This window comes from Corvus kubaryi, unplaced genomic scaffold (genome assembly GCF_017639235.1).
Source record: "Corvus kubaryi isolate FWS band 111438036 unplaced genomic scaffold, C.kubaryi_AGA036_p1.0 split1-131, whole genome shotgun sequence".
In the NCBI taxonomy this organism is placed as follows: Eukaryota; Metazoa; Chordata; class Aves; order Passeriformes; family Corvidae; genus Corvus; species Corvus kubaryi.
Genome location: NW_024582073.1, coordinates 6103801 through 6120997, shown reverse-complemented (window position 1 = coordinate 6120997; position 17197 = coordinate 6103801). Strand labels below are relative to the sequence as shown.

Below are 17197 nucleotides of genomic sequence, written 5' to 3'. Positions count from 1 at the left end.
GACATTAGCCTTCAGACCTGCAGAGAATGACTGAGTGACTCAGTCATTTTGCATTCAGATGTTTTTACTATAATGACACGACTTGGATTTTCCAGTACAATCAGTACATCTGTGTTCACAACAGGAACGTATTTCATAATAGATTCCCCATAGTGATATTGTGCACTCAATTTGCAATGCTTGTGGAGATAACTTTTAGACAAAGAGATAAATATTAGCTACGGTACATGAACCAGTATGTATCCACTAGATAATCCATATTCTAAACGATAAACATTCTTCAGGAAAACTGGTAATTGTCCCCAGGATAAATGCTCTGAATTCTAACTGGAACATGACTCAAGGATATTTTCTCCAACTGGGCTTGGAAAGCCATATGACATTCAAGGATTTTTTGGAGGAGTGATAATCTTCAATTCAGAAAATGGGAAAGATACGGAGTTTTTAGCCACAATCAGACAAAAATAAACAAGAGAAATCAAGAGAAGGTTTTGTTTGGGATTGGGTGTCTGAGTGACACTGTACAAGTATCTCTGGAACAAACAGGTATAGCAGCCAGACCTTAATTTTGATAAACACAAGATGTAACTAAAGATGCAAAAGAGAATTACAACATCACACAAAACAAATTATATGCAAGGCATATGTGGGCAGGGAAGGATTCACTGCATGTAATCTGGAGGCACCAATCCCCAAAAGAAACCACAAAGTTAAGAAATAAGCAGTCATATGCCAAGTACATGCTCTTGAAATTTCCAGGAATTGAACCCTTAGAAGAGTGTGAAGAGCAGTTTGTGCTGAGCACTAGATAAAAAGGGATTAGAGCAGAGAATCAACCTCAGCTGTCTGATTCTACTGTGGTCAGAGAAGTAAATTCTTTCAAATATACAAACTGCAGAAATAAATATTCAAGAACAGCACAGTATATTTCTGTAGGAGAAGCAGCCTAGTGAACCCAAACTCTTACCTTTTTCAGTTGCAGAGGAATCACATTAGAACCGTTCTTTTAAATAAAAATAAAAACATTCTCCATAGTCATCAAATCCCAGAATCATAGAAGGGCTTGGTTTGAAAGGGACCTTAAAGATCATCTCATTCCAACCCCCTTGGCATGGGCAAGGACACCTTCCACTAGACCACGTTGCTCAGAGCCCCATGCAACCTGGCCCTGAACACTTCCAGGGATGGGGCATCCACAGCTTCTCTGGTCAACCTGTTCCAGTGCCTCAGCACCCTCACAGCAAAGATTTTCTTCCTAATATCTAATCTAAACCTACTCTCAGTTTGAAGCCTTTCCCCCTTGTCCTATCACTATGTGTTCTTGTAAATAGCCTGTCTCCATCTTTCTTGTAGGCTCCCTGCAGGTCCTGGAAGACAGCTCAATTGTAGTCTCTCATTCTGCATGAAAACCATTCACATCCAAGCATTGTGCCCAATAGTTCACAACAAAAAATTTAATTTTAAAAACCCCTTTTGTTTTATACAGCAGGATGTCAGAACTGACAATAAATAGCCTGGGTCCCCACAGTCTGCCAGGTAGGAGCAGCAGATCTCACAACTGGCTCTACATTTCTTCCCCTGGTGAGAAAAAGCAAGCTTCTACTGTGTACTTCTCTGTAATTCCTGCAGTTCACTACCAGATCAATACCAGTCCTGCCCTACAGATTATGGAACATTAATTAACCAGGCAGGCACTATTCTAAAAAGCTTCTTCTCTAGCAGTACTAAATACATTATTTTAGCCACGGGATGTTCTGAAACTTGAAAGTTTCGTAAGTGAGAAATCTCCTCTGTCTTAATTTAAGTTCAGCTATCTAGATTTGGTGGAGCTTTTGAACATTGTAATCAGCTATAATTTGTCAAAATTTAACAGGTATATTTATATTATGCCTTGTATTCAGTTTGTGTACCACAGAGGCCTGAAATCCAGGTCTTTAACATTCTGTTGCTTTTTCAAAATTATACCTCATTCTGTGATCATGCTCAGTTAATGATATGATAGTCACCCATTGTTCATGGCTAATTATTCTTACTATTCAACGTATAAGCCTTTACCACACTTACGTATTTATTTATGCTACAGCTTCTTACCTTGATTATTTGAACCTGCCATGAAGACAAAATTAGGTACTCCTTATTTCTATTATGTTAACCCCTATGATACCAAAGGCATCAACAAACATATGGTTACAACAACCCTGCGAGTTAAAGGACACTTTTAGTCCCTTTTTACATGGGGAATTTGAGGCACAGAAAAAAAATATGCATTTTATAATTACTTGCTTACTGTTCCAATTTGGAGAGATCCATTAGACTAATTTTTTCAGCATACTTAGCATATATTATTATCATACAGTTAAGACACAGCTCCCAGAGGCTTTCACTACAGAAACTTGCACAAAATACCATAGGACTCAATAATAAACATTTGTGGACGTTGTTCAAATTTCCTGGAAATATTCAACTTTAACAAGACACAATCTTTTGGATTTTTCCCTACCTCAGCCATTACAAAATTTCCCACAGATGAAGTTGGGTGTGGACAACAGCCTCCTTTACTTCATGACTCCTCAAAAATATGCCTTTAGAGCAGCACCTCTGAGGAGATGGAAATGCCTTGTTTTTAGAGACTGGCTGGAAAGCTGACTGGTGGAAAATGACCTGGGAATGCTGGTCAACAGCTGGCTGAACATGAGCCAGCTGTGCCCAGGTGACCAAGAAGGCCAATGGCACCCTGGCCTGTATCAGCAATAGTGTGGCCAGCAGGACCAGGGCCCTGTAGGCAGCAGGATTGTCCCCCTGTACTCGGGACTGGTGAGGCCACAGCTCAAATCCTGTGTTTAGTTTGGGCCCCTCAGTACAAGAAAGACACTGAGGTGCTAGAGTGTGTCCAGAGAAGGACAGCAGAGTGATAAGGGAGCTGGGGGTGTTTAGCCTGGAGAAAAAAAGGCTCAGGGGAGACCTGATCACTTTCTTCAACTGCCTGAAAAGAGGTTGTAAAAAGGTGGCAGTCAGTCTCTTCTCCCAAGTAATAAACAATATGACAGGAGGTAACAGCCTCAAGGAGCACCAGGGGAGGTTTAGATTTGATAGTAGGAAAAATTTCTTCATGGGAAGGCTGGTCAGTCATCAGAACAGGCTTCCAAGGTAAGTGGTGTAGTCACCATCCCTGAAGGTTTCTAAAACGTGTAGACATGATGCTTAGGGACAGGGTTTAGTGGTGGATTTGGCAGTGCTGAATTAACAGTTGGACTGGATGACCTTCAGTATCTTTTCCAAGCTAAATGATTCTATGACTTTACGTGTGGGTGTGTAAAGGCCATGCTTTTTGAGAAGTTTACCTCTTGATCAGTTTTGGGATCATTTTTACAGCAAGGAAAAAGGAGATAGGCTTGAAATTTGGCCTGTGTATCAGGTTCCTGTTCCAAATAACAAACCTGTATTTGCTAGAGCTAGCAAATAGAAAGTCAACAGGTCGTATTACTTTCCTCCAACCTTCTTTCCTCGAAACAGCTCAGAAATTTTGATGTAAAATAAAAAGGCTTTGAATCAACACAAGTCTGAAAAAAATCAGCCTAAATAATTAAAGCACTGCAAACTGTAATTACCATCACAGTAATAAGATGGAACATAATAACAGAACAAGAAATAATAGTTACAACCCAGAGCTTTTTCTACACAGGAAAAAAATACATTATTAAGTGAAAACTCATAATCACAGTGTAATGGTTAAGAATGGGAACATACACTGCTTTCCATTTCCTTGGTGTGGTGAGAAGCATATCCTTGTAGTGGTGTCATTCTCAGTTTTGTTTTGGAATTGAGAGCACTTCAAGAAGTCTGGCCAAGAAGCATTTACCATACCCAGGACTGGTTCACAGCCTTCTTTTGCTGCCTCACAAAATGTCCTGCAGGGCAAGAGTACTTGACTGAATAAAAGAGAGAACAAAATCAAAAATTATTATTATTACTTTAGTATGTTGTGAAAACTTTTTAAACAGAGCAAAAAGTAATAATAAGAGCTTTCAGCAAAGTTTGCATTCTATACAGCAGCACCCATACCCTTAGAGTGCTTAAATTTTCAATACAACTTTTGCAGTTTGTCTAAATTACTGCAGAATATCTTAGGCTTTAGCAAATTCAATTTTACTTTATTCATAACCACTCATAATGCCACAGAAAGCTCTTTTTCCTAGTACACCACTTACATCTTTCTCTTTATGTCTGACTCTAGGTTGTACCTGTCCATCTCAAAACCATGGCTAGAATTCCATATTCAATCACAAGTAAGTGGCTTGAACTGAAGAAGTCTACAGTACCCAAAAATTGACTAACTTAGTGTTTCATTTTACAGTAACAGAGAATAACATGGTACTGTTAGCAACTGTATGACATGGCAGCGACCACAAGAAAGGAATAAAAAGCTGCTGGAGCTGTCTGACTACAGTGGTAACAAAGAGATTGGTGTAAAGCAAAATACTCACTTGCATAACTATTCTGAAGTCAGTATGGTTGCCTTTCTCTGCTTAGTATCTAAAAAGACACTGTGCTGCCAGTGTTGTTACTGAGTTCATTACAGTGGTGGAAAAAGTGGTTGGAGCCACTTTTTCAAAAAAGGTATCTTTAGAGATATATTCTCCAGGTAATGCTAAGGGCTTTTACACAATGCACTTCACATGCTGAAGTATTGAACTTGTCTTGGAAACAAGTCAAGGAATTTAGCTCTAAAGTTGTCTCTTGCAGTTTCCTGGATGGCAGCTTACTTGTTGCCTGGAAAGAAGCATATATGTTCTAAAACAGCACTTTTCACCACCAGGTTTTTTTATTGTGATCTATTGAGAGACAGAAAATTTTTGCACCAAAGATCACCTATCTGGCTGTGTACAAAACCAAGAATGGTTCCACTGATGGACAGAAGAATTGCCACTTATTAGTTCTGCACATTGTACTGGCAAACTAAGTTAATCTGAATTGTAAAGGCTCTTCAGATAAACATGTGCTAAAAACCCTTCTGGTTTTTACAGAGACTGTTTGATATGGAGAGAAAGAAAGGGCACAAGAGCTGTCAAGCAGCCATGACTGCCTCCTGTCTGGAGCTTGAGAAACTCCTTAAATAAAGGGGATTTGACAAGGCAAGTGACTGTCTCCAGACATTTTTTAGCTTTTCATTCTTAGCTAATATCCTAATAACACTTCTGGTTTGACAGAGGCTCCCTAATACACAAAATGCTGAAAGAAATGCTGTACTTACTACAGAAGGCACTTGAGTTTCTAAATATCTGTGAGAAATAAGATGTCACAAAGCTAAAATGGAGTATTGATTTGATCTGTTGGTGAGTGGTAAGCCTCTATTATATTCAATCTGATATGTTTAATTTAACTTTCTGTTCATTTTTTACAAAAACACAAAACATGCTACAAAACTGAATTACAGTGAAAAGTATTGTAAGCAGTGATTCTACCTCATTCACTGGTGCAATGGAGCATACCTGATGATCACAAGTAGTCATTTGAAGACAGTACATTCGGCTAAGTTTGTAAGTTTTTGTTCTCAAAAAAAGTGTTAGCAGGGACATTACTTGAATTTACCAAGTCTGTGACAGAGATCTACTTGAGTTTACCACAGTTAGCCAATCTGCACATGATTTCTACGAATGAGAATGCTATTTGAAAAAAAACCCAAACAAATAAACGAATCATAAAGAGTTCTTGAGGGCTCTCAGATGAAGTTTCACACATGTCTGGAGTATTTGGAGTGATTTCTTTTTTTCCTGACCCACACCAGAATCATTAACTTTCAAAGCACTTCAGCTATAACCTGACATTTAGCAATCAGGCAATAGTATTATGTGTATGTCAATTTCTTAAAATTTAACTATAGCAAAGTTCCATCTATATGGCTCCTTGTTTCCAAAGGTCTTTCAACATACTGAACATTCATTTCAATCGAAATTTTAAAAATAATAGTAAAAAGTTATATTAAAATAAAACTATGCAGTGTTATACTTACGCATAATAGTTAAAGAGCTTCCAAAAATGTTGGAAGTAATTTTTTTCGGAAGATGTATCTGCACATTGAATTCTTTACATCTCTATGAGAAAAACCCACAAATACAAGAAGTTCACCTCATTTATTTAAATTAAGCAGTCCAGTATTTGAATATAGACTGCAGTGCAAATGTTTGGATACTATATCAGATTTTCATGGCAAGGTTCTCATAGCAGAAGGGATACAGGGGTGGCTCCTGTGAGAAGCTGCCAGAAGCTTCTCCTTTGTCTGAAAGAGCCAATTCCAGTCAGATCCAAGACAGACCCACTACTGGGCAAGGCTGAGCCCATCAGAGACAGCAGTTGTACCTCTGTAATATTTGAGGAGGCAGGGAAAAAATACTGTGCAAAGGCAGCTGCAGCCAGGAGAAAAGAGTGTAAATATGGGAAAGAAGCAATTCTGTAGATACCAAGGTCAGTGCAGCAGGAGGGGCAGGAGGTGCTCCAGGCGCTGGAGCAGAGATTCCCCTGCAGCCCATGGTGCAGCCCACGATGAGGCAGCTGTGCCCTGCAGCCCATGGAGGTCCATGGTGGTGAAGATATTCACCTGCAGCCCCTGGAGGACCCCACACTGGAACAGGTGGATGCCCAAAGGAAGCTGTGGGAAGCCCACACTGGAGCAGGTTTGCTGGCAGTTCTTGTGACCCTGTGGTGAACCCTCACGGGAGCAGCCTGTGCCTGAAGGACTGCACACTGTGGGAGGGACCCCACACTGGAGCAGTTCATGAAGACCTGCAGCCCATGGGAAGGACTCACACTGGAGAAGTTCATGGAGGACGGTGTCACTTAGGAGGGACCCCATGCTGGAGCAGAGGAAGAGTGTGAGGAGTCCTTCTCCTGAGAAGGAAGGAGTGACAGTGACAACGTGCGATGAACTGACCACAGCCCACACTCCCCACCCCCTGCACCTCTGAGGGGGCAGGATGTAGAGAATTCATGACCAAAGTTTAACGCAGGAAGAAGAGAGGGGCGTGAGGAATGTGTTTTAAGATACGGAGTTTCTTTTCTCATTACCCTGCTCTGATTTGATTAGCAGTGAATTAAATTTCTTACCCCAAGCTGAGTCTGTTTTGCCTATGACTGTAGTTGGTGAGTGATCTCTCCTTGTCTGTATCTCAATCTATGAGGCTTTTGTTCTATTTTCTCTCCCCTGTCCAGCTGAGGAGGGGAGTAACAGAGCAGCTTTGGAGGGCACCTGGTGACCAGCCAGGGTCAACCTACCACAGAACAGTAATAATTTGGAAATTACCGGTCTTCTAAAAGACAACTGCATGGTGATCTAATAAGCCAAGCAGAATTTGCAGTCTCTAGAGAAGCTTTAACAAATCAGAAAACATGGGATTATCCAGCAACTGCTGCAATGTTTGGCCCAGTTTCAATACTGAGTCATGTGTACTCCATAACTTAAATATTTCTGGATAATGATCAAGTTTAGTATGCACATATTGCTTAATATGCTGGAGAATGAAAATATTATTTAAAGTCTTTATCTTGATTATTCTTATTTACAGCTACTTGGAGACCAATAGTTTTAAAAATAAACTGGCAGGTCTTTGGCAATCTTGCCATAACTGATTCAGCATCAGTGGCAGGCACAGAAGCAGGTTATAACATATTAGGGTGTGATTCTGCTCTTCAGGATATTAATAGAAAAACTCCTGAAAATGTATTTTGATGAAAGAGAGAAAATATTTTTATTTCTGTGGTTGGCTTCCCCACACTTAAAATCCACACTTCAGTGAATTCAGCTGCACAGAAATACTAACATTAAGAACTGTAAGGCACCAAAAGAAATAAAAATCTGAATAGCAGACTGATGAACATATTCAGCTATTGCTGGTTTTCATTACTGTTCTTTCCCAAGCTTCATCCCTTCAGTTGTTCAGGATAACTTTTTCTGTGGCCATACAATAAGCTGTATTCAGGTACTGAACCAAGTTAAAAGCAACTGTAGGATATTTTGCTGTATCATTCATAGGCACACATGCTAAGAATGATGATAGATCTCAGGCCTGAGGCAAAATAAAGGAATTGGTAATACAGTTGTGAGAGATTTCTGAGGCAGGGAGGATGAGTACAAGGACAAAATGAAACATGATGTAATTATGGGAAGAAGAAAACAACAGCTCTGAAATCAAACAAGTTGAAGTGATGAGCTCACGCACCAGCCTTTGTGAGTTCTAATTGTCTTTAATCCTTTCCATGGTTTTCTAACAATAAAGACTTCTACAGAATATAAATGTCAGAAAAATAAGTTTCTACAGCAGAGCAAACACACACACTCAGGGTGGCGGTTTTCTAGAGCAATCATTCTTGTGAAATCTTTCTCAGTACCCTCTCACAGTACTCCAACATGGAGAGCAGCCCAGTCACTGACAGAGTTTTATGAGACAAACTCATAAACCCCTCAATATTGCTTCTTGATTCATGGATTTATAAATGAATTGGCTGCTAATGTTTCACTTTCCCACAATCAAGAAAATTAGGCATTTTTATCTTTTATTGTTTGGTTTTTGTCTCTAACTTGCAAGTTCATTTGAGAGTTTGAATTTTCTATTTTGTCTCTAGATGGGGGCTTAAATCTGAAGTTTACTTCTTTGCAAAAAATAAAATCTGAAAAGAAAGCAAGATTATTTTAGATTTTTGTGGTTATTTCACTTGATAAAATTGTAGTGAATCCATATAGCAACATTTAAGGATGGCGCCTCAATTCCATGTAACACTTTGTAACACTCAAAGCAGAGCTAGCTGCATTACCTCCCACCTAGTTTTTAGCCCAAGTGCATGTAGTGTTTTCTCGAAGCAGGTTCCTGTGTGTAAGATGCAAAACTAACCTATAAAAGGATAGGACCACAGTCTGAGAAACATCTAATATCTTAAAGGAGAAAAAAGGACTCAGAGGTGAACCTGGCAAAAGGCATAGCAGCTCAGATTCCCTGGGGTGAGAGCCTGAATAATGGTTGCAGCTGTTTGGACAAGATTAAGGCCTCACATTAATTGGCTGAACTGCGGGTCGGTGCCCACTCATCTGCCCTACAGGGACTCAGTATAAGGATTTACAGATACACTCATACACTCATGGATGCCCCATTTGCTGTCATGAAGCTGGCAATTACAGATGAGCTACAAGAGGAAGGCCCTTTCCAAGAGACTGAAAAAAGCCTGGGTTACACAATGAGAAAGAAAAATATGGAGATACTAAATGGAGTGCCTGCAGCATGGAAGAACAATCTGTTTAAAGGCTATGAGAACAGAAAAGAGTCAAAACCAAATTAAAAGAAAAAGCTGGACTCTCTTCTGTGGGTCCATACAGATTTTTTTCTCTAAGAATTACATGTCAAATTAACTACTCCTTAATAGTTGCCATGTCTCATGGCAACAGGAAAGAGACGGCTAGAGTTATACTTGCAAAAGTCTTAGAACACATCTGACATCCAAGAGTACCGTACTTAACAAAGAGCTCACACAGAAGTCTGAAGGCTGTTCAGACAGAGGGAGGAAATATAAATTCCTGATTCCAGTGAAAGTGGAACTGGGTACAAATCCAGATATACCATTAGATTAAAAAGACTCTTCTTATCCATCCAAAAATGAGTAAAGGAAGCAGCAGGTGCTGTTGAATTTTACATCTTCTACATCAAATGCTGTCATTTAACATCTCTTTCAGGCCTAGAAATGCTTTTCAGACAATGTGGCCAAAGCCTGTTGATATCCTTAACAATGGACACATACAGTCTCTACAATGCAAGTTAGAATTTTTAGTCAGTGTAATAATTTATTTTGTAGACAAAACCCAGATAAATTATTTTGACCAAAATAAGGAGTCTCGTCTGAGTCAGCAGTGTACTGTGGCAGCCAGGAGGACCAGCTGTGTCCTGGGGGACATCAGGAACAGCATCGCCAGCCAGGCAAGGCAGGGGATTGTCCTGCTCTGCTGTGCACTGGGGCGGCCTCACCTCGAGTCGTGGGGGCAGTTTTGGGTGCCAAAATGTAAGCTATTAAACTATTAGAGAGCATCCAAAGGAGGGCAATAGAGATGGTGAAGGGTCTAGAGGGGAACAATATGAAGAGAGACTGAGGACACTTGGTCTGTTCAGTGTGGAGAAGAGGAGACTGAGAGGAGACCTCATCACAGTCTGCAAGTTCCTCATGAGAGGAACTGGAGGGGTAGGCACCGATCTCTTCAAGTTTGTGACCAGTGACAGGACTCGAGGAAACACCATGGAGCTGAGTCAGGAGAGGTTTATGTTGGGTATCAGGAAAAGGTTCTTGCCCCAGAGGGTGGTTGGGCACTGAAACAGGCTCTCCAGGGAAGTGGTCACAGCACCAGCCTGACAGAACTCAAGAAGCATTTGGACAATTCTCCCAGGCACATGGTGTGACTCTTCGGGATGGTCCTGTGCAGGACCAGGAGCTGGACTTTCATGATCCTTGTGGGTACCTTCCAGTCTGGGATATTGTATGGTTCTATGAAGCAGCAAGAAAAAAATTCAGAAATCCACTCTAACTCCTCAGTCACTTTCCATGACAGCACAATATATCACAAGTTGGGCTTATAATACCATAACAATCAGAAACTCCTAAAGTATACACTGTACAGCAGAAGAATAAATTTTTCAATATAGCATTGAAATTATTGCCACAAAAAAAAAATCTATCAAAATTATTCAGTGTGTTTTGTACAATGACCATAATCAGTTGGGATGATCTGTCCTGACTAAAGCAATCAGCCCTTCCAGACTTGTCTTACTGATCCCATAACTTGATTCAAAGACAACAGTAAAAATGGGAGAGAGGCACTAAATTAATTCATTAGAGCTTTATTTCAGCCATGAATCAGTTTTAATAAGTATTATTAAGAATATTGCTACAATTATGAGCTATTTTTACAATCTTGTACTGTCTGCCAAAATGACTCCTAAATGAAGTCAAATTTCTGAAAATTCTTGCCTAGTATTTATTATGCAAATGATGAACGCACTGTTTATTTAGTTTACTCTATAGAAATTTCTTTAAAAAACCAAAATGAAACAAACTCTTAAAATGCCTGAAAATCCAGGTTACGAGGTTTTTTGATTTTAGCAAACAAAATTCGCACTTGGGAAAGAGAAGCTGTCACAGTGAAACAGAAGTCCTCTATATCACACACCAGTATTTCAATCACAGTATTGCTACAGGAATTCTGGACTAACTGGAAGTAAATCATACACTGCACAGCTGTTCTAACTATTTGTATCATCAGGATAATAAAGGCACCCAAAACAATATTGTACCTAAAGAACTGTCTCCCATTTCCACAGATGACTGTGAGAGGTACCTTTAATTTCATGCAGTTTTCCAGAACTCATGTTTCCCTGTGCACTTCCGAGCATTGCCAAAAGGAAGACCTCAAGAATCAGCCCAAGTTAAAACTTTCTGAGCTGCATCTTGTCAGGAATCCTAAAGAATCACAGACACACCTCTCACTCATTGACATTCAAGGATCCTCTCTGTCAAGTAGAAAATCATTGTAATCCATTATCATGCTACTTCCAGTTCACATTAAAATTGTTTCACAAATACTTAAATCTGGCAGAAGCAGATGTCATCAATTTAAAGAAGCTGTCCCACCCGCCATCAGCTTGCTCCAGAACCTCTCCCCACCTCTCTTCCCTACTTCTTTGTGCCAGCACAGCACTTCATGCTGTTACACAATGGATAACATCGGTCACTCCTAATTTAATTCAGATCAGTTTCCACATCCAATTTGTCATGGAGCTGAAAGAATACTCATGACAGGACATGGAAAAGACATGGGTGAGATGGGGAATAACAAGCAGGAGAACAGGATAATACTGATTCTTTCAGCACCACTAGCATTTTATATAGCATTATCTATCATGAAACAGTAGTCTGGAACATGTTCTCCAGAAGGGTTGTGAAACCTCCATCCTTAGAGATACTCAAATCTCAATTGAGAATGTCCCTGAGGCGTTTCATTCATCTTTAATGCTGGTCCTGATCCCAGCCAGAGGAGTTCGAGAAGTTTCTTTCCTCCCCACCTGTATAATCTTGTGATTCCAGTTTGACTGCCCTGCTCAGCCTGTGAGTCTGGTGCTTGCCACTGGGGTCTTCAATAGGGCAGCAATAACTTCTGACAGAAGAGACAAACTTGTGAGAGGAAGAATGCCCCACTTACTGAATTCTCATTAGGTTTTGAGTGCAGGTGGTTTATAAGTTATTTGTTAATAAGATGGGCACTAAAAGAAGCTAAACATGAGCAGAAAATACATACAAATTCTTGGAGAATTCTTTAACCACGCTTCAATACAAAACCATTTTGTTTACTAATTGCTGCACAAGAGGATGTACTCATATCTAGTAAAAGAGTTCTATCTACCAAACTAAGATAAAATGTTACCTCCTCTGTATGTTTCTGGTTGTGAGCCCAGGTACACCAGTCCAACAAGAAACGATCAGTGTTAATACTCCCAAAAGGTTTATGAAAATGCAAGGTTTTACCGAAAGTTCCTATCCTACAATTATTGCAATTTGTTAAATTAAATAAATTTTATTTTGTGAAAAGCATGTTTTCTAGAAGATAGATTAAATTAGCAAACAAACATTAACAAAAAGCCATGCTAATTTTAAGAGTAGTTGTAAACAATTATTTCAGCTGCAAAAATGATAAGAAATATTATATTGCATGTGCAGGAGAATGACTTATGATCTCTAGTTAGCATACCAACTTAGGAACCATAAACCACAGCTTATAATAGATAATACACAGAGCGAATCATTGCAACAACAGGACTGAAGGTAATCAGTCAATAACATATTCATTAATAAAATAACCGGCCCTCCTGATTTTCCTTTCTGCCTCCTTCCCTTAACTTCTCTGAGCAGCATTGTGAAATACAGTTTCAAGCAGATATTCCCATGCCCAGATTGTTCTCAAAAATGTTTGTCTATTTGATAACCTTTTAACTCTGCTGCATCCATAATTCCCCCCAACACATGCATTGTAATTAGATCAGTGGAGAGGGTGAAACACTCCATGAAGGTTTGATGCTGCCTGCTATGGCAAATGCTGGCTTCACGTGCATTGGACCACACACATAATTCTGGCCAATGTAGGATCCCATTGCCTATATTTCTATATTACTTTTCTGACTTTTAATTTTTTAAATTAATTTCTTAGGCACAAGAAATTAATATAATTTACAAATTATACATACCAGTAATTTTAAACAGTTTGTGGGCAGGGAAGGGACAGTTCTCTGAATGCGGAAAACACATTCTCTCCAGCATCCTATTTCTCTGTCCTTTTCCCCTATATTTTGCCCCTGGTTTGTCCTTCCTGACACTGCACCTGTGTAAAAGAGTTGGCATCACAGAGGCCAACTTCAGGCCCTGTTCCTGTAAGGGCCTGTACCTAGATCCAGTGCTGCCCCTAGTTATCGGGACCCTTTAGGTCCACCCACAGCAGCTGAGCCATGACAGTTACAGAGATGCTTTCAGAGACTCCATGATGTTTCTGATGTGTAAGGTAGAAATTGGGGATTAAGTTCTGTAGGCACAGCCACAGATACATAGACTTTATAAACAGAAGTTCCCCTAAGGTAAAGACATTTTATCTTCTATTTCCCTTATCTCCCTCTTCTAGAAGCTGTGAGGAAGAGCTTACTACTTATTAGAGCAACTTCCCAAATAAATTTCAAGTTTCAATGCTCAAATACTTAAGCACTGTTGGTGATTACAGAGTGCTTTTTCATAAGCAACCCATGTTTTTCTTTCTGTTTTTGCCCAGGGTATTATTTAGGCATCCAAAAAGAGAGTTAAATGGTGCTTTTAAATTTTTTTTTCCCCTCAACAATTATACATATCTGGAGAAAGGGTTCTCTAAGATATGCTTGTCAACTTTAAATACAGGCATTTTGGCCCATGCCACAGCCTTAGTGATGTTCTCCCTAGCATTCCTTGCAAAAGCAAACTTTGTATTTGTCACATTTATATATGGTCTAGGCTTGAAAGCAAGTAGTAGTGGCTCCTAAGGTGATGAGTATGACACATTGACTTCATGGTCTGAGTTCTGACGGAGTATACTCTTAACTATAATCTTCTCATTAGCACATTGTTTTCTGCCCTGTGAATAACAGTTAGACAAGACTAATAATATAACTCATTAACTATGAAATTATTTATGAATAATACAGGCTGCACTGAGAAGAAAGGTATATCTCTAGAAATGGAATTTTGTAACCACTGTTTCTTCATTCATTTCTTGGCAAGATGGTCCACTCCATTTCTTCAGAGAAATGTGACCATTCCCTTCTTTGAGGTCATATGTAAACCAGCTGTTTCTTAACTAAAGGTCTCACTCATGTCTCATGAAGAACATGTTATACTCCTAGGACAGCAGAAATAAAATTTTGGTTTTTGAAAAATTATCTTTCCTTAGAGCAGGAATTGGGGCTTGAGGATTGGTTTTCTTCTTGTTCCTTTCTCTGTGCATATATTTCATCACTTTCTGGATCTGCATATTGTAGATTTTCTTTGATCCATGTATCTATTTATTACTTACTCAGTTTTCCATTTCAAGTCTCCCTGATTTTATTCACTGTCTCCTTATATTTAGAAATTCATGTCTGTTCAGTACACTCACTGAAATGTGTTTTCACTAATGACTTTGCATATGACATCTGTTACTGCACATAAACACTTTCAAAAGTACATAGGAACTGTCTAGTGCTATTTTAAAGATACCTTAAACAGAGGGTTTTGCTAGTTTGAATCCCTACCCAATGTATTACACCTCTCAACCATTTCACTTTCTTGCTGCTGTAAATTAGTTCTTCTAATTAGAAGTACTTCTAATTAGTACTTCACCTTGAATTAGTGTGCTATCAATTTGATGGTAGACTGGAGCTGACACTGAGTATTTACATTGTGCAGGAAAGATTTACAAAATGTTTCTCACAGCATATTGACTATCTGCCATAGCAACTCTATCCTCAACATTTTACTTATCAAAAAATTACACCATAATATCATTATTATTATTACTATTGGTTAAATTACAGTTATTGGAAGGTTATTAACTGGTAGAAAGGACAAAATGAAAGAAAAAATTATTCATTTGTTTTGCTGTTCTGGGCTTTTTCAAGTAACACAGACCCTGTGTATTCCTCAGCTTTTCTGCTAAACAGTAATATATCAATTCCCTTAGGAGGATGCTTTAAATCAACAATGACAAGACACAAAAATAACTGGCAGATAGAGAACAGTATTTGTGTGGGCAAGCATTTGCAACTTTATCCCACTCTCTCTATAATTTTTGCATTCCTTTTTGACAGGATTTGACTATACATGTTTGTTGGGAAGGATGAAAGTTTGGTAAGAAAGTTTCACAGATATGTAGGCTTGGCAGAAAGATCTCTGAATGTAGAAACTGAGGATGAGATAGAAATGAAAGCAAGTTTTGATATAGAGTAAAAGATGTTTTGCTGGACCAGTGATCACTGAATAACTGAGAAGGCAAAGGTTGGAGATGAGTTGGAAGGAGATTTTTATGATTAGGGCAAAGGTATGTGACTACAAACAAAGACATGTTTTTCACCAAGTAAATAAGTCTCAAGAAGAGCATAAATAAATAGAAAACATGTCTTTACCAAAAAGAGAGGTATGGCAGGCAAACAAGAAATGTTGATGTAGCAAGAAGAGAGGTCTGAGCATTTTCCATTGTAAGCTTAAATTGTAACTTGCTTACTCTTGTGATTGGATAATAATGACTATAATATGGTGATGGTAGTAGCTATGATAGGCTATAGGCAAATGTAAAGGTATTGTGTATGGTGCTTATTGGTTGTTATGTATCAAGATACTCAGTGAAGAAAAGTATAAAATGCTTTGTAACTTGAACAGAATGGGGCTTCAGGTATGCCTACAGCTGGAGCTGGCAGCTGTAGGGCTGGCTCTCGATACCCACTCTCTGGACTGCTGTAATTTTGCCTATGCAATAAACAGCTTTCAAGAGAGCCTCCTGAAGTGCAGACATCCTTCATAGACACTTCTCCTATACATGTTTTTCATTAGCTGGATCTCCAAGGCTGTGTGATTCAAGTCACAATTGCATTTAAGTGAACAATACCCAAATTTAAAAATGGAAGATGGGATTATGACTCAGTTATATCCAAAGACAGATTTTACAAAATCAGTCTGCTGGATTCTGAAGGGCTGCAAGCCAAGTCATGGCAACATTTAAAACATGTCACAAGGACATGTGATTTCAAACATTCTATGTATATATCACTTCACTCACTGAACATCTTGTCTTCTTTATTTTGAGTTGAAGTTTCTAATCTTCCGTATCTCCTTGACAAGCAACCATTGCCAAAACTACATCTGGAATAGCCTTTGTGAATCATGTTAAATTCCTTAGGCTAAAGGGGCACCATCAAAAAGCAAGTGTATTAAGAGGATAAAGCAGCTCCCACAGGATGTGAAAGGCAGGACTGCGAACTCAGGAAACAACTGGTAGCCACTTTATAAGCATCTGAAAGAAGCCTCCACTCCATGTGCTTGGGTCATGGCAAGAACTACACTGGATGGAGTCATGAGAAGAACATAAAGAGACAACATAGTGGGTGGTAGGAGAAAATTGTCCCACCTTATTCCTTGGAGACCTGATAAGTGATTGTCACCATTTCAGTAGTTTAATTTTTAAAAGTAAATACCACCAATTTCAACGAAAGCATCTCTGATAGGTTTATGAGAGAGGATTCTAGATGTCCTTCCAGGTGGGTTTCTCAATACCTTTGCTTCAAAAATTGCTCTGAAACTAACTTCACAGATGTGTAAAATCTAAACATTTCTTAAAAGCTGCAGAATGGCAAAGTTCCCTGTGCAACCATAATTTGACATCTCCCCGCAGGTGCATTATAAAAAGATAGTGTAAAAGCTGGGTCGCACACTACCTATGAGACTGTTCACTCAGAGGTCCTAGCAGCTGCTATTTGTCTTGGCATATTTACCTGCTTTTGTTGTCAAAATTTAGTAGATTAAAACAAAATTGAAGCATGCCAGTGGAGGATTGCCTATACAAACTCATACATGTCCATACATCACTCATACACAGTTAAATCCATTATGGACTTTGCATAATAGATAT

General features: G+C 39.1%; 1 protein-coding gene across 5 annotated transcripts in view; it reads right to left on the bottom strand.

Moving 5' to 3' along the window:
* The window catches only part of CORIN (corin, serine peptidase), a 126186-nt gene that overhangs the window by 59493 nt on the left and 49496 nt on the right, over nt 1–17197 (bottom strand). For 4 of the 5 annotated variants that reach the window (XM_042053613.1, XM_042053617.1, XM_042053615.1 and 1 more), the window contains one exon: nt 3748–3929. In XM_042053613.1, coding sequence (XP_041909547.1) covers nt 3748–3929 — 182 coding nt within the window. The remainder of the gene's footprint in view (nt 1–3747; nt 3930–17197) is intronic. The other variant, XM_042053614.1, reaches the window with a different exon arrangement.